Here is an 18,492-nt window from a genome sequence, read left to right on the forward strand (position 1 = left end):
TGAACAAACCTGTCACTTATTTGTATTTCTGGGAGGTGGGATGGGTGAGTTTATCAAAATGTGTTTTGTAGAATATCATTAGAAGAAACCCTTAGTATCGCAGACCAGGTAAGCAGTGACTGTTATCTCAGCCAAGCAGATGCTGCTTCTGTGGCTCAGTGAAGTTATGGTTGTTGCAGGAGGAGTGTGCCAGCCAGGGAGAAGACGTCATCTAAAGCCAATGGCCTGAAGGTATGAGTATTTACCTGGGAGGATGGGGAGCAGATGTCTGGAAGCTGGTGGTTAAGAGGTTCATTTCCCGTATTTCTGGCAGATATGTCCCTTTTCCTGGGGCTGCAGATGCTTGTTTGCGTGCTTGCTTTCTAAAGATGATCTTTGTATCCATGAGGAGACTCACAGAGTAAATTCATGCATTAATCCAGAGGTTCTCTTCCTGGCCTGTCATGTGTAAAAATGAATGTGTTTGGGCGCACTTTCTAGGTTTTAGGCTTCATCTCAGAACATCTGTGTTTACAGCAGGACATTTTCCTGTTACAGCCGCTCTTCTTTTGGCTAACTTCCTTCTTAGCCCAGTAGTTTTGTCACTGACCTGACTTTGGAGAAATGTGTTCATAGCTGACAGGCTTCTGGCTATTTATGGAGCCGCTTCTTTACCCTGTAATCTTCTACTTGGTATTAGGTCCTTATGCTGGAGGGGAGGCTGCCTGGCATGTTAGCCCCCTTGTGAATGCAAGGGAACAAACTGCAGTTACGTTATTGGAGAGGTTACTGGGCATTTCTTAGTCTCTGCAGTGTCCTTCGTTTTCTGCCTGTCTTGCTTTAGCCTAATTAGCCGCCACGTAGATCAGAGCAGGAGGCCATCAGGAAACAGGGAGTGGTTGCTCCAAAGCCATGTGTGTTGTTGTGGTTTCAAAGGAGTGCGGATGACTGACACTCTGGATTCTGCTGTCATACAGCCGGGAGCAAGGGTTGGGTCCTTAAGGTCCCACATATGCTGCAGATTGACCAAACCATCGAGCCATCACTTGTACAACTAACTTACTGCCTTTTCCGTTAGCTAATCCAAAGCGGAAACTACAACAGAAGATAATTCTCTAGAGCTGGTGAGTCCCTATAAGCACAACTAGTGAATCTGTCATCACTTGCTGTGTAAGCCAAAGTTAGCCTGGAGCATTGTTCTTTTAATGTAACGGAGGGGAAGTGGCTCTGGTCCAGGTGATCCAAAAGCCTGGGGAGGCAGACCATCCTGTGATGTTGGCCCAATTAGTTGTAAATAATCCTGGCGCAACTGCCCTGTTCTGTGTCTTTGCCCTTTGCTGTTTTTTCGGTGAGAGGAGGGGGAAGGACGTGCGTTTCCTAGCTACTTGGATATCTCCTGTGTTTATGAATGGGACTACCTGTACCGTGATCTGTGCAGAACTGGTTTTGGCACGTGCAGGGAATGAAATATAGAGGGAGAGAGCGGGTTTATGAATGCTTGTATAGAAGCATCTGGATAATTAACTCAGCCATTAGGTAGGAGTATTTAAATCCTTAAAGACATTTTCTGTGGGAAATACAGGGTAATCATCTCCTCAGGCACCTGAGAGAGACATGGTTAGATGCTGGCTTCTGCTTTAATTGCTCATCAGGAATTTTGGTGTCGTTTTTGCGTCTCACCTGGAATAATTTACTTGGTATCACAAGGATTTAAACCTAGTCTTACAGCCAGGGTAACACCATCATCGCTAGGCCATTTCTACTAGCTCATCTGTCTCCACTGACAAGCTGGTGTGGTACAGTGAGGGCCCAGGGCGTTTTGCTCTTTCAGTCCCACAGGAACAAATGCCAATCAGCAGTGAGGGGAGGAGCGGACACTGACCCGTCACAGAGGGTATTCCAGGATAGCGCTCTGTTTCAGGTACTCTCATGGGAGCATCCGAAGCCTTGCATATTAGTTGACCTTTCCCATAGTTGCTATGAGTGAAAGGGCTTTGATCTATGAATGAGCCCAACACATGGTGCTTGCTCACTGTATGTTAACAGCAGAGATGTTATTTTTAGCTCCTGAACTCTTTCTCTCCTTCACTATTAGAGCTGAAAGACCTTTCATCCTTAAGACAGGCAACTGTTCACTACACAGTGTATTTGGGACAACGTGCTACATAAGGTTAATACTGCTATTGGGAACATTTTTTTTTGCAAAAGGGGTAAGTGGCTTTTTAAATAGCCATTAAAAAATCTAAATAAAGTAGTCATGTTTTAAAAAGTTTTTAAAAGAACTGTTATCTTTGGAACATGTAATTTACAGAACTGACTGCAGTAATCCTTGATTTAGAACAATTACTGTGCTAAAGTACTTGCTTTTTTCCCTTTAAAAACAACAACAAAAAACAAAACCAAAGCCCAAACCAAAACCCAGACAGGTTTCCAGCAAAGGCTGGGATAACTGACTGGAATGGAAATGTAGCCAAGTCTTGCAAAATTCCAGTATAACAGTTGCTGTTCTCAGAGCTGTTTTCTCCGTCCATCTGAGAGCGTTGCCTTGCCTGGTCACTTGTTTGGTTTTTTTGTTTTGTTTTTTTTTAATGTAATCACTAGTTGCTAGAAATAAATATTGCAAGAACTAATATGCTGGTTACATTCTTACAATCGGTTTTGTGTGCAGTGCATGCTGGTTTAAGAGGAAGCTGTTTTATAACATTTTTAATTATGAAATTTCTTACGCAACAGTTTAAGGGTCAGTTATAAACAATTTAATCACAAAGCTTCCTTAGGCAGTAACTCGCCTATGTAATTTCTTGTAGCTCAAGCTTGACTTAGTTCAGTCTCACATCAAACAAGATGCAGGAAGCTAGAATACAGGGTATGCTGATTCAGTGTACAGTGCATAATATTTCTTTTGCAGTGGTGCTCACAAACTATTGAAATAGTTTGTCTATGGCTACAGTGGGTTTTTTTTTACCTTTAGAGGTCCTTTAGTAGAAGTCGGGCAGCTGTGTCTGTTTTTCAAAGCTGTGGAATACCAGTCCCTGAACGAAAGGGGAAAGGTGTGAGAGAAGTTGCCGGTAGTGTTTGGGGCTTGAAAGACTCAAACGCCTGCGTTTTCAGTTTTGAAGGGTGCAGAGGAGCTGCTTGCTTTCGCAGGAACGTCTCACGGGCACCACTGGCAGTAGGCAGGCGATGCCGACTCTCTGCATCTGACACCATGAAAGAAACCAGGCCCTCCACAGCTGATTCTGCATCCAGCTCCAGTCCTTGACCGCGGGGTAATTTACAGAGCTATAAGAAATTCAACTGTAGTCTCCTACCCCTTGTGTGGGCACGGACTGCATCCAGAATCCATAATCCTAATCACCAGCTTAAAACCACTGCTGCGTTCACTAAGATTTTCATAGGAAACTGAAGATAGAGGGAGGGATCACAGATCCTGGTACTTCCACTTGGGCCGTATCTAACTGAGAAGCAAAAGGGAGCACTGAGCCTGCCCATTCCTTACTCCTGGTATGAAAACAAGAGACTTCTGCTCTCTTTAGGAAGAAAAAAAGCGCCTCTTCCAAAATGATTTTACTTCAGATGAGCAAACAGCCAAACAGACACGTTGCGTTTCCTACAAGGAAAGAATGAGCCAAAAATCTTCAGCCTTAGAAGTGACTGTGTCTTCCTGGGCTTGCTTCTTACCTTCGAGGGATTCTGGCGCAAGCCAGTCTCATTTTTTTTCAAGCCAGACAATTGACTTTAGTTTTATTACAAAGCTTTTATTAAAAAACAAATGCTCAGCACATTAACTCAAACTGGAATGACAAAAAAAAAATAATCGGTTGACAGTATTTTTGGCAAAGGCTGCGCCTTACTATTTTAAAAAATGGGTACATCAATGCTCATTTCAACAACTGGCATAAAATCCCACTAACAGGCTAACAAAAACAGATACAAATACAGAACAATTGAAGTAATAATTCAAGTGCTGGGCTTTTTACAAGGAGAAGGGGAATGGGTGAGAAGGAGAACTCACTGCAGTCAGATCTGCTGGATGTATTGCTTATGTATACAGAGTAGATGATGCAAGACTGAGGTGTCTACTGACCAGCTGACTGTTGTTACATTTATTTAGTTCTATAGGACACTGTATTATATAGACTGAGAGGCCACTATTTGTTACAAATAGTTTAACAAAAAAAGCCACCTTTTTTCCATACAGGTTTTTCCTCTGTCAGAAAAAAAAAAAAAAGAAAAACCCCTTTTATTTTAAAAAGTATTTCAGATTTCTGACACTTGTTTAAAAGCTCATACCTAGTAAAATATACACCAAAGAAATTACAAACTAAAAGTTAAAATATAAAAGCATTCAAGTTTCTTAAAAAAGCTAAAACCAAAATTGATCCTGTCGCACCATTAAATAAAAAGAAGGTTGAGTGTGTCATCCTGGTCCAGGCAAATTCCATTCCTTGATGTGCTGTATGGGGCAGCTGTGGTCTACGTTATTCTGTTGGCTGAAGCAGGCAGAGACAGCCACGCTACTTTGTTTGCTGACTCGATATGGACACAGATGAGACGGGGGCTTAAGAGTGCAAGGCAGAGGTGGAGTGAAGACAAAAGCTGCTCCGCTGACCCAGGAGCTCATTTGCTCTATTTGTATCGGGGCTGGACCTTGTGACAGTGAAGGATTTTGGCAGTGATTGTCTTTATGATTCAGTGTCTCTAGCAGTGACATCAGGGTGAATGACATCCTAGACAGACTCCTTGGGGGTGGTCTGTGTGGATGAAGGACACACCTAGGGTTTAACAAGCTTCCATCTCCAGAAGGGGTCCTGGTGTCGCCGCCTTTGCTTTGCAAGTTGAGAAAGCATTTCTTTTCCCACCTACAGGGAGGGGAGAGAGAGAGAGAGAGAGAAAGACTATATGAAGCCTTTTTTTTTTTTTTTTTTTTTTTTCAAATCCTTCAAAGAAGCTGGTGATGGGTCACTGTAACTTTATGATACAACTGTATTAGTGGAATGGGCATTTGCAATGTCAAAGTTAAGTGCAGAATATTGGTACTTGCTTGAAGTTTGCAAGAATATTTATGGAGAATACTTTTGACTGTAAACAGATGTCTACACCAACTAGAAAGGTGGGTTTTTAAGCTATTTAGACATTCAACATATTACAGAAGTAATTCCCTTTTGTAGTGGATTTCATTTATCTACAACATTTGACCCAGATATCTGTTACAAAATCAGACATCCTTAGGCTTTGGTACTACAGTGGTTGAGTCAATTAAATCTCTGTTTCACAGCTTCAAGCTCTAATCCCTGCAGAAATGAAGAAATGCTGTCTTCTGTAAGCAGCTGGGTAGAGGAATGTGGTGGGTGAGGTCTGTGTGAACACTGACCCTATCATGCATCCACACGACTGGGGAGAATTCGTTCTGCTCTTCAGCGGGGTAGGGAACATCTTCCAGTTGTGTAGCAGCCATGGGCCTCTTACCTAGCAGTAAAGTTCACTAGGATCTTGGAAGGATTTATGCTCTTATAGCATGTGAAAAGGCCGACAGTGCAAGCCTTACAGGCACTGCTCATCCAGGGAGGAACAGTTCTTCATCTTTAGGTCTGTGGGTTACATCAGCTGACTTATGCAATTGCTAACTCAACCATCACCCCTGCCCTTCTGACCCAGACAACTGGTTTGTAACAGGGACTCCACCCAAAGACTGTCTAATGAGCCAGGCGTTTTTCCAAAGACGGACACATGCTCTCCACTAATGGTTTCGGGATTATTGGTATCTCAAAAGTATCTACATTAACCTCTAGGACTCCAGGTACTACTCAGCTGCCAAACAAGTAGAGGGTTCAATGAGCAGAGCTTTTGAGAATGACCAAAATGAGCACAGGAATGCAGTTCGTTGGAGAAGGCGAGTGAATTTTCACCAGAAGAAACACAAAATGCTTAGTCACACAAAGAAGATACACTGCCAGCATCTTGAATCATCCAAGGCAAGACAGAACAAGCTTATGAAGAAATGGTTTAAACCACAAGTCAAACTTCTGTTAGATTGATCATAATAGATAGACTGCTTGAGCCTGTAAGAGCCACAATCAGAGTTAATCAGCAAATATTACAGCAGCAGTATTTAAATGAGGGCCATTTATAACTAGGTACCCACCTCCCGTCTGCTGCAGCTTCTGTGTAAGCTGTTCCAACGCAAGACATTTTGCCCATGCTCGTTGAATACAGCTCCTGAATAAGGAGTTACACAGGCTAACGTACTCCAGGGTAGAAAGCCTCCAAACCTGATGTTGGACCCTTTTATTTTAGTAAGCTCAAGCTGGGGCCCCAGAATCTTGCTAAACAAGTTGACTCCTCATCAGAGCCCACTCACGTGACCATTGTTTTAGTGGAAGGTTGAGGACACTGGGGAAGTTTAGCTGCAGACTAAGTAAGGGAGAAAGAACAAGCACAAGTTTATATCAAACTGTCCTGTATAGCTCTATTTTGAGGGACACTGTCCCCTCCCCCAAATACCACCATCCCTGATACATAATGAATAATTTTTCACCTGCTGCTTGTAGCCACAAAAGGACATTTAAAGCCACTGTGACTTCTTAAACAGCACAGCTGAAAGTCTGCTGGCAAACCAGTGGTTTCAACAGAGGTGGTCTGTATTGACTAATTCAGTTCCCATTTCCTCATAAAACCAGCCCAAGTCCCAACTAAAAAAAGCCATCTGAGTTTCCTGCCTTTTTTTTCTTTTTTTCTTTTTTTTTTTATAAAGTAGCACAGTGCTCCGTAGCACATGCAGATCAAAGCGCTGCGAAGGGCTCTACCTTTCCAAGGAGCACGAAAGAGAGGCCAAGCAAACAGCAGAGGAACACTGGGGAGAGCACCCTGCAGCTTTATATTTATTTTGTGCCTTTTCATCCCGGATTTTCAAAGGTTTGGTCCAGGTTGCTCTTCCTGGGAAGGTTTTCCTCTCAGTCTTACATGAAAACATTCAGCTTCCTGTTGAGGAATGGCCTTGAGGCGCCAGGCCAGTAGTTCACAGCAGTCTGATACAAGCGCCGTGATTCAGAGCTACTCCCCATTAGCAGCCAGGAATGTCTACTTCACCGAAGGAAATGAAATGCTCTTCTGTTGAGATGGTTCCCTGCCTCCTCCCCCCTTCCCATATCAGCAAGCTGTCTTTGAAGTCAGGAGGTTAAAATAACGACTGCGGCCTTGCTCTGGCCCTCTGCTTTTTCAAACGGCGGCCATCGCTTCTCTCTCAATCCAAACGCAGCTTTCACAGCTTTCCGTGGCGCCTCATTATCCCCCGCTCCGATAGAGCGGCTGCAGATACTACTGTAATGCTGCAAGGGCTCAGGCACAGTGAAGCCCCAAATATTTTTAAGTGAATACTGCAGCACGGCAAATTACACAGTAGCTGTCCTGAAAACAGCATCTAGAACCCAGCCGTTCCCCAGCTGCACATTAAGGCTACACGCTGGAAATTGCTTCCACTGCTGATAAACCAAATAATACCTAAAAAATACGAATGACGATGATGTTGCCTTACAGATATAAAACAGGTCAAATCAGGATTCTTTTCAAGAAACCACAGGCATGTGCGAAGGAGACTGAAGACTTACCACATCTAAGGCTTCACTGGGGGGCTGTAGCTGAAGTCTGGCCAAGCGAGGCATGCCCTAGCAAAGCCCAATCCACAAGTGAAGTCGGCGCAATCAAAGACTGCAATTACAGCTCCCTGGCTGTGGTTAGGCTTCAAAGAAAGTGCTGCAAGTCACATTTTACATATGTGAAGCCTTGAGCCCAAGCCACAATAGGAGGCACTGTCTGTGCCATTTGCAGCGTACATCTGACTGCAGGAGGAATGGGGGGGGAAAAAACCCCAAACCACCTCCAGAAAGAAAAGAGAAATAAAATTCAACAATAATTCAGTGTAAACAGAAAAGCCTTACTACTGAAGTGATAAAACTGTACTTCAGGAATCGCTACAGTAAAATTAAAGCCTCCTAACAAGCCTGGGCTCAATGACTGAGGGCTAGAGCATCAGAGGGGGATCCGAAGTCCTCCCCATGCACGGGAATGAGACGGATTGAAGGGTGGGTCTGCAAGGGCCTTGTCTTCCTCCTCTAGTCTTTAACTCATCTCCATTTTTCTAGAACAAGGGAGAGGATTATGCAGCTTCATCCAGGTCATCCTAATTGGAAGAGGTTATAGAAGAAAGTCCAGAGTGTCTGGGTCGGTACAGGAGTAAGTACAGAGTAAGAGAGGTAGCTAACCCTTCAGAAAGTAAAAATTTTAAACCAGGTGCTTTTTTTCTACATCTTTCCCCCACCATAGGTTGTTTTCATACAGCTGTAAGAAAAGACAAGACGACATACAATGGCAGTTATATGTATTAAAAAAAAAAAAAGAAAAAGAAAAAAGGTCAGTCTCCAAACCTGGCTTTAAATCCAGTACTTCAAACAACATGGCAAACTCAGGGACCCAGGAGCTGAAACTGTCATTTTTCTTTTGAAGTTTTGAAGTCCAAAACGAACATGTTCGACTTACTGCCAGGGTTTATCCAATACTCCAGAAACTTGGGTATGCAAAACCAGGTCATTATTTATCAGAAAGGTTCATGCTGTTCGTGAAGCCCCTTTGTATTTTCTTTAGCAGCAGAGCAGGAGAGAGTTTCAGGCGCAAGCAGATAGATGCCGGCACTGCAGTCTGCTCCTCTTCCTGCCCAGCTGTGCCATGGTTTGCAGGGTTAGCCTAAACCAGATCCTTGAAATGTTCCGAGCAAACAAAAACAAACACTCCACAACCTTTGTTGTTTCTAAACAAAAAAACCCACCACCTCCCAACAGAACCCCAGTCATTTTAGTAATCCGATTTGCTGCAGGGACCCACAAGCTGTTACAGCACAAGGATGGAGGGACCTACGGGAGACAGGAAAAAGCCCTCCCTGCAAGAGCTGCATACCAGCAGGCAGCAGAGGAAGACTTTTTAAGCTGTCTTTGTTGCCAAAGAAATTACATAAACTTGTACCCTAAAACTGAACAGATACTGCCACGTTGAAGCTATGTCAGTGGTAATTTTTTCTTGTGTGTCCCCCCGCCGCCCCTTGCTACTGTTAGCCCATTCCCCGTAATGGTGAACTGAGTCTCCAGTAACAAATTACCTACTGGTGTTTTAGATGCCCAGGAGTAGCTGCCCCTGGAGACACCTCTCCATTGACTACAGGTGGAATCTCGCCTTCTAACTTCTCGTCCTCTTAGTTTGGCCTAAGCTAGACGTATTTGGTGAGCAGCAGGAATACCTACACTCACCATGAGCCAGAGACCTCTTCCAGAGCAGGTTAGTGTCAGCACGGGAAACGCCCAGGTATTTCAGGGCTCCCACTTTGTGCAGCTGAAGCCAGTGATGCCAAAGCAGGTGTGGCTCTTATCAAAGGCCCCCAGTGTAGGCAGCATGAAACTAGAAGCTTTATCACTGCTCCGCAATCTTTAAAATGATCCTACTGGAAGACCCACAATGTGCTTTTCCTGTTGGGGTGGGAGGGGAGAAAGGTTCCATGTTTATAATAAAAACCAGATTAGCTCTAGACAGCTGTCTCTAGCAGCTTCTTAAAGAAGAATAATATACTAAAAGTGATCTGCAAGGGAGGAAGAAATAGGCTTGTCCCCTTTTTGTGTCTTTATAGCATATAATAAATATTCAGAAGACAGTTTTTAAAATTATTTATTTTATAGACCGAGAGCTGTGAAGAAAGATGCATCTGTTCTGAAGTAGCAATTTCAGTGCCCCTAGTTTTCACCTGCTGTAATAGAAAAGACATGAAGTACTGGTAAAGTAAAGTGACAATTCTTTCGAAAGAAAGAAATAACATACATAAAGTTTCCTTTGTATAGCATCTTTCCTGTTACAATTAAACATAGGTTAGAATTTACACTGCCCTTTGAAAGACAATCCCAATATTTAAATCTTCTAGCACATGGAATAATTTAAATAGTTGCTTTCATGCAACCGAAGTTAAGTCAGATGTGACTTGAATATCTTGAGCTTCATCAACCCTTTTACACATACATATATCCACAGAGCAACACTACCCAACCAGTGTAAGACAGCAGTACGCAGAAACCACTACTGAACTCAAACACACCAACTTCACTTTGATACAATTAAGTCATCTCATCAGAAAACCTCTACTGGTACAAAATATACAACAGGAGGCTTGCGTATCTCAAAAGACACACATATGGGAAGAAACCCAACTATTCATCAAAACATAGGCTCACCTAGTGTCAAGACAAATACACACACCATAAAACTAATTATATGTAGTTATCTTGGCAATAACATTTTACCTTGTGCAATTTCAGGTATCCCAGAAATGAAGGATTGAAGGTGCTCAAAACTCCAGAGTTTAATTCTGATGCAGCTTAGTATTCATGAGGAAACATGTATCTTGCCTTTGCAAGGAGGAAGCAACTTCAGAAATGATGTGTCTCTGCCCAGTTAAGCCTCCTTAGTTCCCTTACCCTCTGATCCTGGCTCTACTGATGCCCGTGGAAGGAACACTAATTCAGAGAGATGGTCACTGGTACCATTTCTCTCCTTGCATCTAACCCTGCTCGCACACGACACCTCAATGACACCTTCACTGCACAAATGCTTCCAACATTTGCTCCCAGCATTGGAGCCAATGGCAGAAAGCTGATGTCCTGAAAGGTCTGACTAAAACCTGTGCTGTCTAACTGGTTGCTGGTCTCGCGTTTAATTGGCTAGACAGTGGTGCTCCAGCTGGCCCTGCTTTGAGCTTCCTTCCTTCTACAGCTTTCCAATCTGCACATTTTCAAAATTTTTTATATGGTGCAGTCTTAACAAGCAGGTAAAGGACCAGAGATTTAAAAGATGACTTGCATAAAAAGTCTTAAAGTTCCTTAATAGGAACTGACTGGTATGAGAAGGTTGGCTCTATTAGCAGTGACTTTTGCAACAACAAATTTAGTTTTTTGGGGTTCGTTTTGTTTTTTTTGTCTTCAGGATGTTTGGGTTTACATTCATGTATATCAGAAGACCTCTTCACTCTAATGATAATCTCTAAAAGTCAGAGGCAGACACAAACAAAACTCAGTGCTAGAGTTTGCTAAGCCTTGACAGAATTGCATTTCAACACAGCTCTGTTGAAATCAGAGGACAGATTTCACCCAATCTTAGTCTCCAGAAACAAACAGGAAAGACTTTGACAATGTCATGACAACTTGCTTTCTAGCTGTTCAGGAATACAGTATCAATTTCTCATTTTGAAATTTTTCATGCAAATACACTAGAAAATGAAAATGCAATGCAGACCTGAGATGAACACTAAAATGCTGAGGTTTTCTTCCAATTGGGAATTAAACCACATTTCAAAATCTTGTATCTTTATGAAACACTTTGTTTCTACAGAGTTTTTCTCATGACCTTATCAATTCTTAATCTGGTGATGAGTTTACTAAATCCACTAAAATACACCGTTTTCAACCAGCGAAGAATGGTACACCAGCTGTCAACTCCCTGTCCCCACCCTATCCCACAGGAAGAGTTAGAACAATAGTTGTCCCACTGTTCCTTCACTCTAGCCCAGGCTGCCCGCTGCTAACACCTCAGAATGTGAAGCGATGTGGGTTTTTTTAATCACTTGTAAATGTGTCTGAGTTCAAACTTCATTAGGCATCTCTAACTTTGCAGCAGCATCTGCAACTCGAGCATCTCTGACAAAAGAAACAGGTTCTAGACATTCACCTGCTGAATTACCTACATTTGCCCTTTGTCAGTAACAGTTTAAAACATGAAATGCCGAAGGTCAGCTTCATAGGTGACCATGCTACGCCCTTTGGTTGCAAAAACTAATGTTTTGTAAACACTTACAAAATCTTTTTGTTTCCCTAAGCCCTTATCTCTGCTGACTGTCTAGTTGAAAGTGTTCTGCTGGTTTTTAATTTGGAAAACCTATGCTTGGCCCCTACCCTGACTTACCCTTATCCCTCACATAGTCTCTGATTGCACACAAAATCGCTTTTATACCCTTCCTTCCCTCCTGCACTTCACAAGGCTTCTCTGCCAAGCTGGTAAAGAAAACTGGGGGACCGGGTCTGCTCTGCTGCATCTCTCCCAGCAGGTGTCAGTGCCCTTCTGTACCTGCCACCTAAACAAGGAGGCGGCTTTTCTTCAGGTTTGCTCTTTTGACATTTCTCTTGATGTCAGAGAGCCTGAAAGAGAGGAGGTTTTCTATCTTTCACACCGGCAAGATCAATGTCAGGTCAGAATTAAGTTGCAGAAGGGGATCTGTCTGAGGGCTATACCCTTTGTCTTTGGAAATTCCTATGCCTAGCTGAAAAAGGATGAAGTTAACCAAAGTATTCAACAATATAAACATCTGAATCCAGCAGATTCTCTTCTGTTCATTCTGTCCCTCTTGCCTATGCTGAAGGACACCATTCATAGGCAAAACAGGGAACAGGGAATCATGGGTCACACAGGAAATGTAATTTTTAAAGCAAATCAAGGCACATCTCTGCACCACCATCGCCACACAAATTCTCACACACGCTTCTCTCACTTCTGCGCAAATCCTCCAGGCTCTGTTTAAAGCTTCTGAGCAGTCAAGGGGTATGGAAAGGGCTGGAGCATGTTTCATTTTCCACTACTCCAGCAGCAATTTCAAGAGCAGTGGATAAGCCAGGTTAGAAAACATGTGCCTCAGAAAGCAAGGTACCACATCCTCTTTGCAGCGCCTTCCTAGGATGCTGGCCAGAAACCCGTGGTCAACCACGACCATGGTCATCAGACGGTTCTTTTCCACAGTATTCTGGCTGTAGATTTGTTCACTTTATAGTTTGCTTTCACAAACTCTCTCCATTTTATTTCTAAGTAATAAGGAAAAGATAATCCAGTCACAGGTTGGTTGTTATAACACTATCCAAAAATCACTTCTGCACTGAAATTTGGCTCTGATTTCCCTGCAGGAAGTTTGAAAGGTTATAGACAATTCATTGTTTAAAGTTAAACAGTCTTCATCTGATCCTTTTAAGTGCTTCTGATTGTAAATCAGTATTAGTCAAGTTTTCTCATCTTTGAAAGCTTTGCTAATCTAAATGCTAATTGTCATGGAATTTTCCAAGCCACAAATACATTTCCACAGGTTTTCAAATGTCTATTAAGCTTGTCTATCACTCTTTTTAGCCCTTAAAGATATGCTAAAACACAATGTTACATTATGTAGCTTGTGAGGACTTCCCAATTGTTTCCTGACGTATGTCAAATGATACACTTTTTACAATTACTGTGTATAGCAAGTTATAAGAAGGTAACTATTTCCATGTTGCAGAACAATCAGGAGTGTTCGTTAGCACCCTTCTGTTTCCTTGCTGATTTAAAAAGTACTCATGAAATGCTAAAAATTCGCTTTTTTCCTTCCAAAAGTCAAATCGGATAGGAAATCGGGACTCTCCACTTACAACACAGAATTGCTCCCATGTACAAGTCTTCTAGAAGGTTGTGCTTAAAGTAACAAGACAACACCCACCTTTTTGAAAGGTGCTCAACAGACAATCTCTATATTGTCCTCAATCTTAGCTTTCCTCATTTCCCCTTCCCTCCTGGCCTCTCACAAACTCAGTTTTAGCATTATCAGGTCTTATGCCGCTCTTGGTTGATTTCAAAAGGAGAGAATACATATGGGTTCTTTCTTCAATAAATAAAAGTTATTTCAAACATAGTGTTAGGCCATGTCAATTAAAAACAAAATCCTGCTTGGGGACAGTTCCACAACTCTTCAAGAATGGCAACATGCTTTGGAATACCCCAGGATAGTTTAGAAAAGACTGGAGCACCAGCTTACAGTATTCCTAAAGCAGATTAATATTGAAGTTGTTTTACAACACGGCCATTCCGCAGGCTGGAGGAGATTGTGGAACTTGGCTAAACCCTTAACACTGAAGCCAGAAGAAGCTGGCTGCTGTGTACAGCCCTGGGAAGCGGAGCAACTTAATGCCACCACCTTGACTTCACTGCTTCAGTGATGTCCAAGCCAAAAAGCAGGTTAGAGGTCCACCCTAAAAATCAGTCATGTGCTGAAGTGTTCATGGATGGGGGGCGGGGCGGAAGCCACCCAAAACTTTCACAGTATCTTAAATCATTTCTGTTTGCATGTCTCTTCCGTTACTTTCCTCTGAACATCCCACCACACAACCCTCCCACCATTTCATCCTTCTCACTTACATCACCGTAATTACATCCCTGGCTGATCTCCTTTGTGCTGATCTCGAGATTCTTTCTTTGGTCTTGCCACCTACTCATTTCTGATTCTTCTCAGATAACAGAACGCTTGTCTCCTTCCCAGACCTCCCACCCTCCTTCCCCCTCTTCCTTGCACCATCCTTATGCGCAAGAAAGCTAGTGTTTTCCTGTCTTCAAGAGCTCTTTGCGGCACTCACTGAAAGGCATTCCCAAACTTATTATCTCCATCCAGTAAGACTACAACAGCTCTGCTGTGGGCCTGGTATGATATTATGCTTGTGGGCAAAACATTCTTTGGATTAGGCTTGCAAAGGGCAAGAGTTTTAACCTTCAGAAGTTTACTTTGAAGTCTGGCTGATTCAGGTTCCCTAAATCATTCTGCGCGCTTACTTCCAGCTAGAGCACATCTGTATGTCTCCAGTGGAGAGCAATCACCTGGCACGCAACATTTTGTGAGGCTGCCTACACGCAGCCTGGATGCGTGGATGGAGTCAACAGCACGCTCCCCCTTCAGTGGAAGAAGGTACCTACTGTTCTCATACTTCGTGTTACAAACTGCACGAGGGCAGAGAGTCAGGTAGTATCAACAGTTTCCACACCGTTACAGAGCTTAAGGGGAAGGAAGAAAGGAAGGGGTGTAGAGGTAAAAGGGACAGAGAGAAAACCCACATACTTAGAACATTCATCCTCTTCTAGTTCAACTCATCCTCTACTACAGAAAAGGCAAACAGAGAAACTCCAATGAAAGTAGCTCAGTGTAGGCAAGGCAGTCATCCTTAGATTGTAAGGCACCCCAGAAACCGAGCATCCCCCAGTTTTTTACTGTCACTTGAGCCATAGTCGTATTCTGATCCTAATCGAGTGCTCTGCATCAATTCAGATAAAATTATGTGTGTTTTGCTTACTTGTACTGTATTAACATCAAAGGGAAAAATACAACAATCACAGATCTGGACAACTAAGCTGAAATATCAATTATAAAGCAATGTTAAAGCACTTGCGTTTTTGTTTTTTTTTAATAGGTATAATACTTATGGCAGTTACAGTAACTAACGATACTTTACAGCTGCATTTGTTGTGTAGGCTACAGAACCCAAATGCTGCAATCCACATCTAAAATCAGCATGACTCAGGCATATTGCAAAGGACATGACTGTCTACTTGCCTGAAAACTTTTGCTTAGCACGAAGAAAAAAAAGAGCACGCATTTTGCCTTTTCACTTTACTTCAGCTTCAAAAAAAACACAACAAAACGAACCCAAAGTCTTAAACCCAACCTAGTTTAGGCTAAGCAGCATGACAACATAATTACAGAAGAGGCTTGAATTACGCCGACGGAGTGACGATGGACACACTGCAGAGAGCAAACTCAACTTGGGTTTCTCTGTCTGAAAGTCCAAGCAGAGCAGAGGGCCAAGAGGAGCCCGCGCTGCTGACCACTCTGAGCGCCAAGGGGATCATGTGGCCAAACAAGGCAGGGGGAGAGCGGATAAAAAGCCTGTTTCTGTTATAATGCATAAGTGAGTTTAGAAAGTGTTATTTTTTTGCATGGTTCCTGGAATTCTCATGGATCTCCTCAGAGCCGTCTGAGTTAATTAGAAGGTGTAGAAGCAACTATTATGTCAAACGCATGCCATTCCTACTAGAAAACGTATCACGCTGAGAGGAAGAGAAGGACCAGCCTTTCGACACAAACAGTGAGGAATGAGGATCTCGCTGTGGTACTGTGTGCACTCACAAGCAGACTAGATGGTGTTACTGGATATGTGTAATCACTAGTCATTCCACCTTCTGTGCAGATGATATGACACGATATGGGGAGAGAAAACACATGCTGGAAATATGGCAACAAAAAAACCAACCCACACCACGCATGAAATACCACCGTACCGTTGAGGGAGAAATTCTTGATACAACTGAAATACGTTCCCATTTTCTTAGCAGATGTTTTGTTAGTATACAGATGAATAAATTTTTTAAAAGTGTACCCAGCCAGCCAGCATCTTGTAGATGTCAGCACATAAAATGTACTCTGAAGCCAGCGTCTAACCTGCTCTCAGGAGCTGTGACAGTCTGCTGGCTGGGAGGGTTTGCACCGCTTAATAAACCCATCCCTGTGCTTCACAGGCAGACTTGCAGCCAGTCAGTGAGGTATGGTCAATTTGAAAATATTAAGGTTAAGAAGTGAAATGGTGAACACCTAATAGATAGCCGGTATAAAAACCATCAGTAGTCAAAGTAACATTAGCTTTGGGATATGATACTTCTGCAATTTTCGCTAAGTTCATATTATTGCATAAAATTTATAAGAAAGCTTATTTTACAATTCAGTTTTATCATCAGGAAAGCTTTAGAGATGTTCTTACCATGCTTCAGATGTAGGCAGCTGTCATTCTGGGGCCTGTACCTGTAGAAGATTGTTTTCCTTTAACAAATTTCTGTTACAGAGTTTTTGCACATTCCAAATAAGTTTGTTTGCTACAGTATTACATGGATTTTTTTGGTGTGTTTTGGTTTTGTTGTTTAGGTTTTTTTTATGGTTCTTATACCAGCCATTTTTGTTGGGGAAAATAGGGTGTTTCTTTGTATATATTTTACAGGCAAAGAGGAGACCTCACTGATGCTTTTAGCCAACCTACTAGGCAGCTGGTAGTGTACACAGAAATGTAAAATACAGAGATAAAAAAAATACAGTGGCTACAAAAAGGTCAGTGTAAAGTTTCCGGTGTCCGATAATCCCACACAGTATTTGAGACGTAGCTAAGTCTAACGTTGATTGAGGAGAAAAGCAAAGGCAAAGCAGGACAGGGATTGCAGCAATGCGTAAGTTCAGCCAAAGATGTTGATGCCACCAGGACTGCTGCATGGAAAGGCGTACAGGAAAGGAGACATGTATTGTGTGCATTTTCACAAGCTTGCATTCAAAGTCAAGTATCTTAAAACATCCATCAGAAGTGTTAGAGAAAAGCATGTGAAAATTAAATAGCGCAAGCCCTTGTTTCTAAAACATATCTGAGGTGAAGGGTAAGTAAAGAGCTGGTCATGGCCTACCTGATGCTGATTCCTGCAACTTTTCTCTCTTCCTCTTCTTTTTCTTCCCCTGAAAAATAGGAATTGTTAGCATACCGTTACACACACAGAACTTTTTTTTGTTGTTCTCCCACCTCACGTCATAGAAACAAAAGCCATCTGGACACTGAGAAAGGAAAAACAATTGTTTTCGGGGTAGCTAAAACCTTTTCTAACCCACTTCCAACTGTTTCAACGGTAACAAGGTTTGCGCTCAGCATCTATGGAGAAATATGCACATGAGCAGCACACATTTTTATATCCACATGGAATTACAATTTCTGGCAGTTTTTCAACTAACGCTGGCAGCCGCAAGCATCTAAAAGACTTCTCACGCTTAATAATCTGATGACATATATGTTGATATCATAATTTATGGCTCTTACAAGAACTCTTCACACATTCAGATACTTACAGTGTCCTACATGGCAACAGCAGACAGGGTGTTGAAAGTACCCAGGACAACCACGACTTGTCCCCAGGGTGCAAACCAGCCAACTAAAACTGTTCTGATAATGCTTGTACCTTAACAAAAGCCAAGTCTCGGATGGCTGTGCCCGGAGAACGCGCAGTGCAACAAGCAAAAGGCAGGCTGCTGTACAGCGGGGCACCCTTAACGTGACCGAGGTGCAGGACAGAAATGGACATCTGGCAGCTGTCTTTCTTGGCCACCACGCTGGCACCAGCGCGCCGGGGCAGGCTCATTGCGCCAGCCCACACACTCAGCCTTCTCCTGCACCCCCATCTACGGAAAAAGGCCACAGCTCCCGGTTCGCACAGTCTTTCAGGAAACAAAAGGTCAGCTCAGACCCACAATTTTAAACCTCAATCATCTTGCATTGCCCTAATTACCACTTTGATATTCCTCCATATGACTTCTCTTTATTGTCCTGTACTGTCTGTCAAAGCTTTTTTTGTTTGTTTTTAAAAAAAGTCACATCCATTTATATTTTAAAGAAGCCTTCAAACTGCCACGACAGGCTCCAATGGATGAGATCCGGCAAAGCTCGGTGCCGTTGCTGTCCTTCTGCCCCCCAGCTGGGGGTGACCCCACTCAGCACGGCTGGCAGCCACCAGCGCCTGTCCCAGCATAGACCATGCCACGCACAGTGGCCACAAACTGGAAGGGCCAAGGTGGAGGGGACACATCTTTCCATTAGCTGTCTCTGCAAGGCGACGGGATGGACAGCAGGT

The 18,492-nt window shown here is 42.9% G+C and overlaps 1 protein-coding gene across 4 annotated transcripts in view; it reads right to left on the reverse strand.

Moving 5' to 3' along the window:
* Positions 1–3,716: 3,716 nt before the first annotated feature.
* LEF1 (lymphoid enhancer binding factor 1) overlaps positions 3,717–18,492 on the reverse strand; it is a 69,696-nt gene continuing 54,920 nt past the window's right edge. For 2 of the 4 annotated variants that reach the window (XM_054203793.1, XM_054203791.1), the window contains 3 exons: positions 17,281–17,329; positions 16,596–16,636; positions 4,770–4,841 (listed from right to left, as the gene is read on the reverse strand). In XM_054203793.1, the coding sequence (XP_054059768.1) occupies positions 16,602–16,636; positions 17,281–17,329 (84 nt within the window). In that variant the 3' untranslated portion in view covers positions 4,770–4,841; positions 16,596–16,601. Of the gene's footprint in view, positions 4,842–16,595; positions 16,637–17,280; positions 17,330–18,492 lie in introns of all 4 variants that reach the window. The other 2 variants (XM_054203792.1, XM_054203794.1) reach the window with 1 other exon arrangement.

This window comes from Rissa tridactyla, chromosome 5 (assembly GCF_028500815.1).
Source record: "Rissa tridactyla isolate bRisTri1 chromosome 5, bRisTri1.patW.cur.20221130, whole genome shotgun sequence".
NCBI classification, from domain to species: domain Eukaryota; kingdom Metazoa; phylum Chordata; class Aves; order Charadriiformes; family Laridae; genus Rissa; species Rissa tridactyla.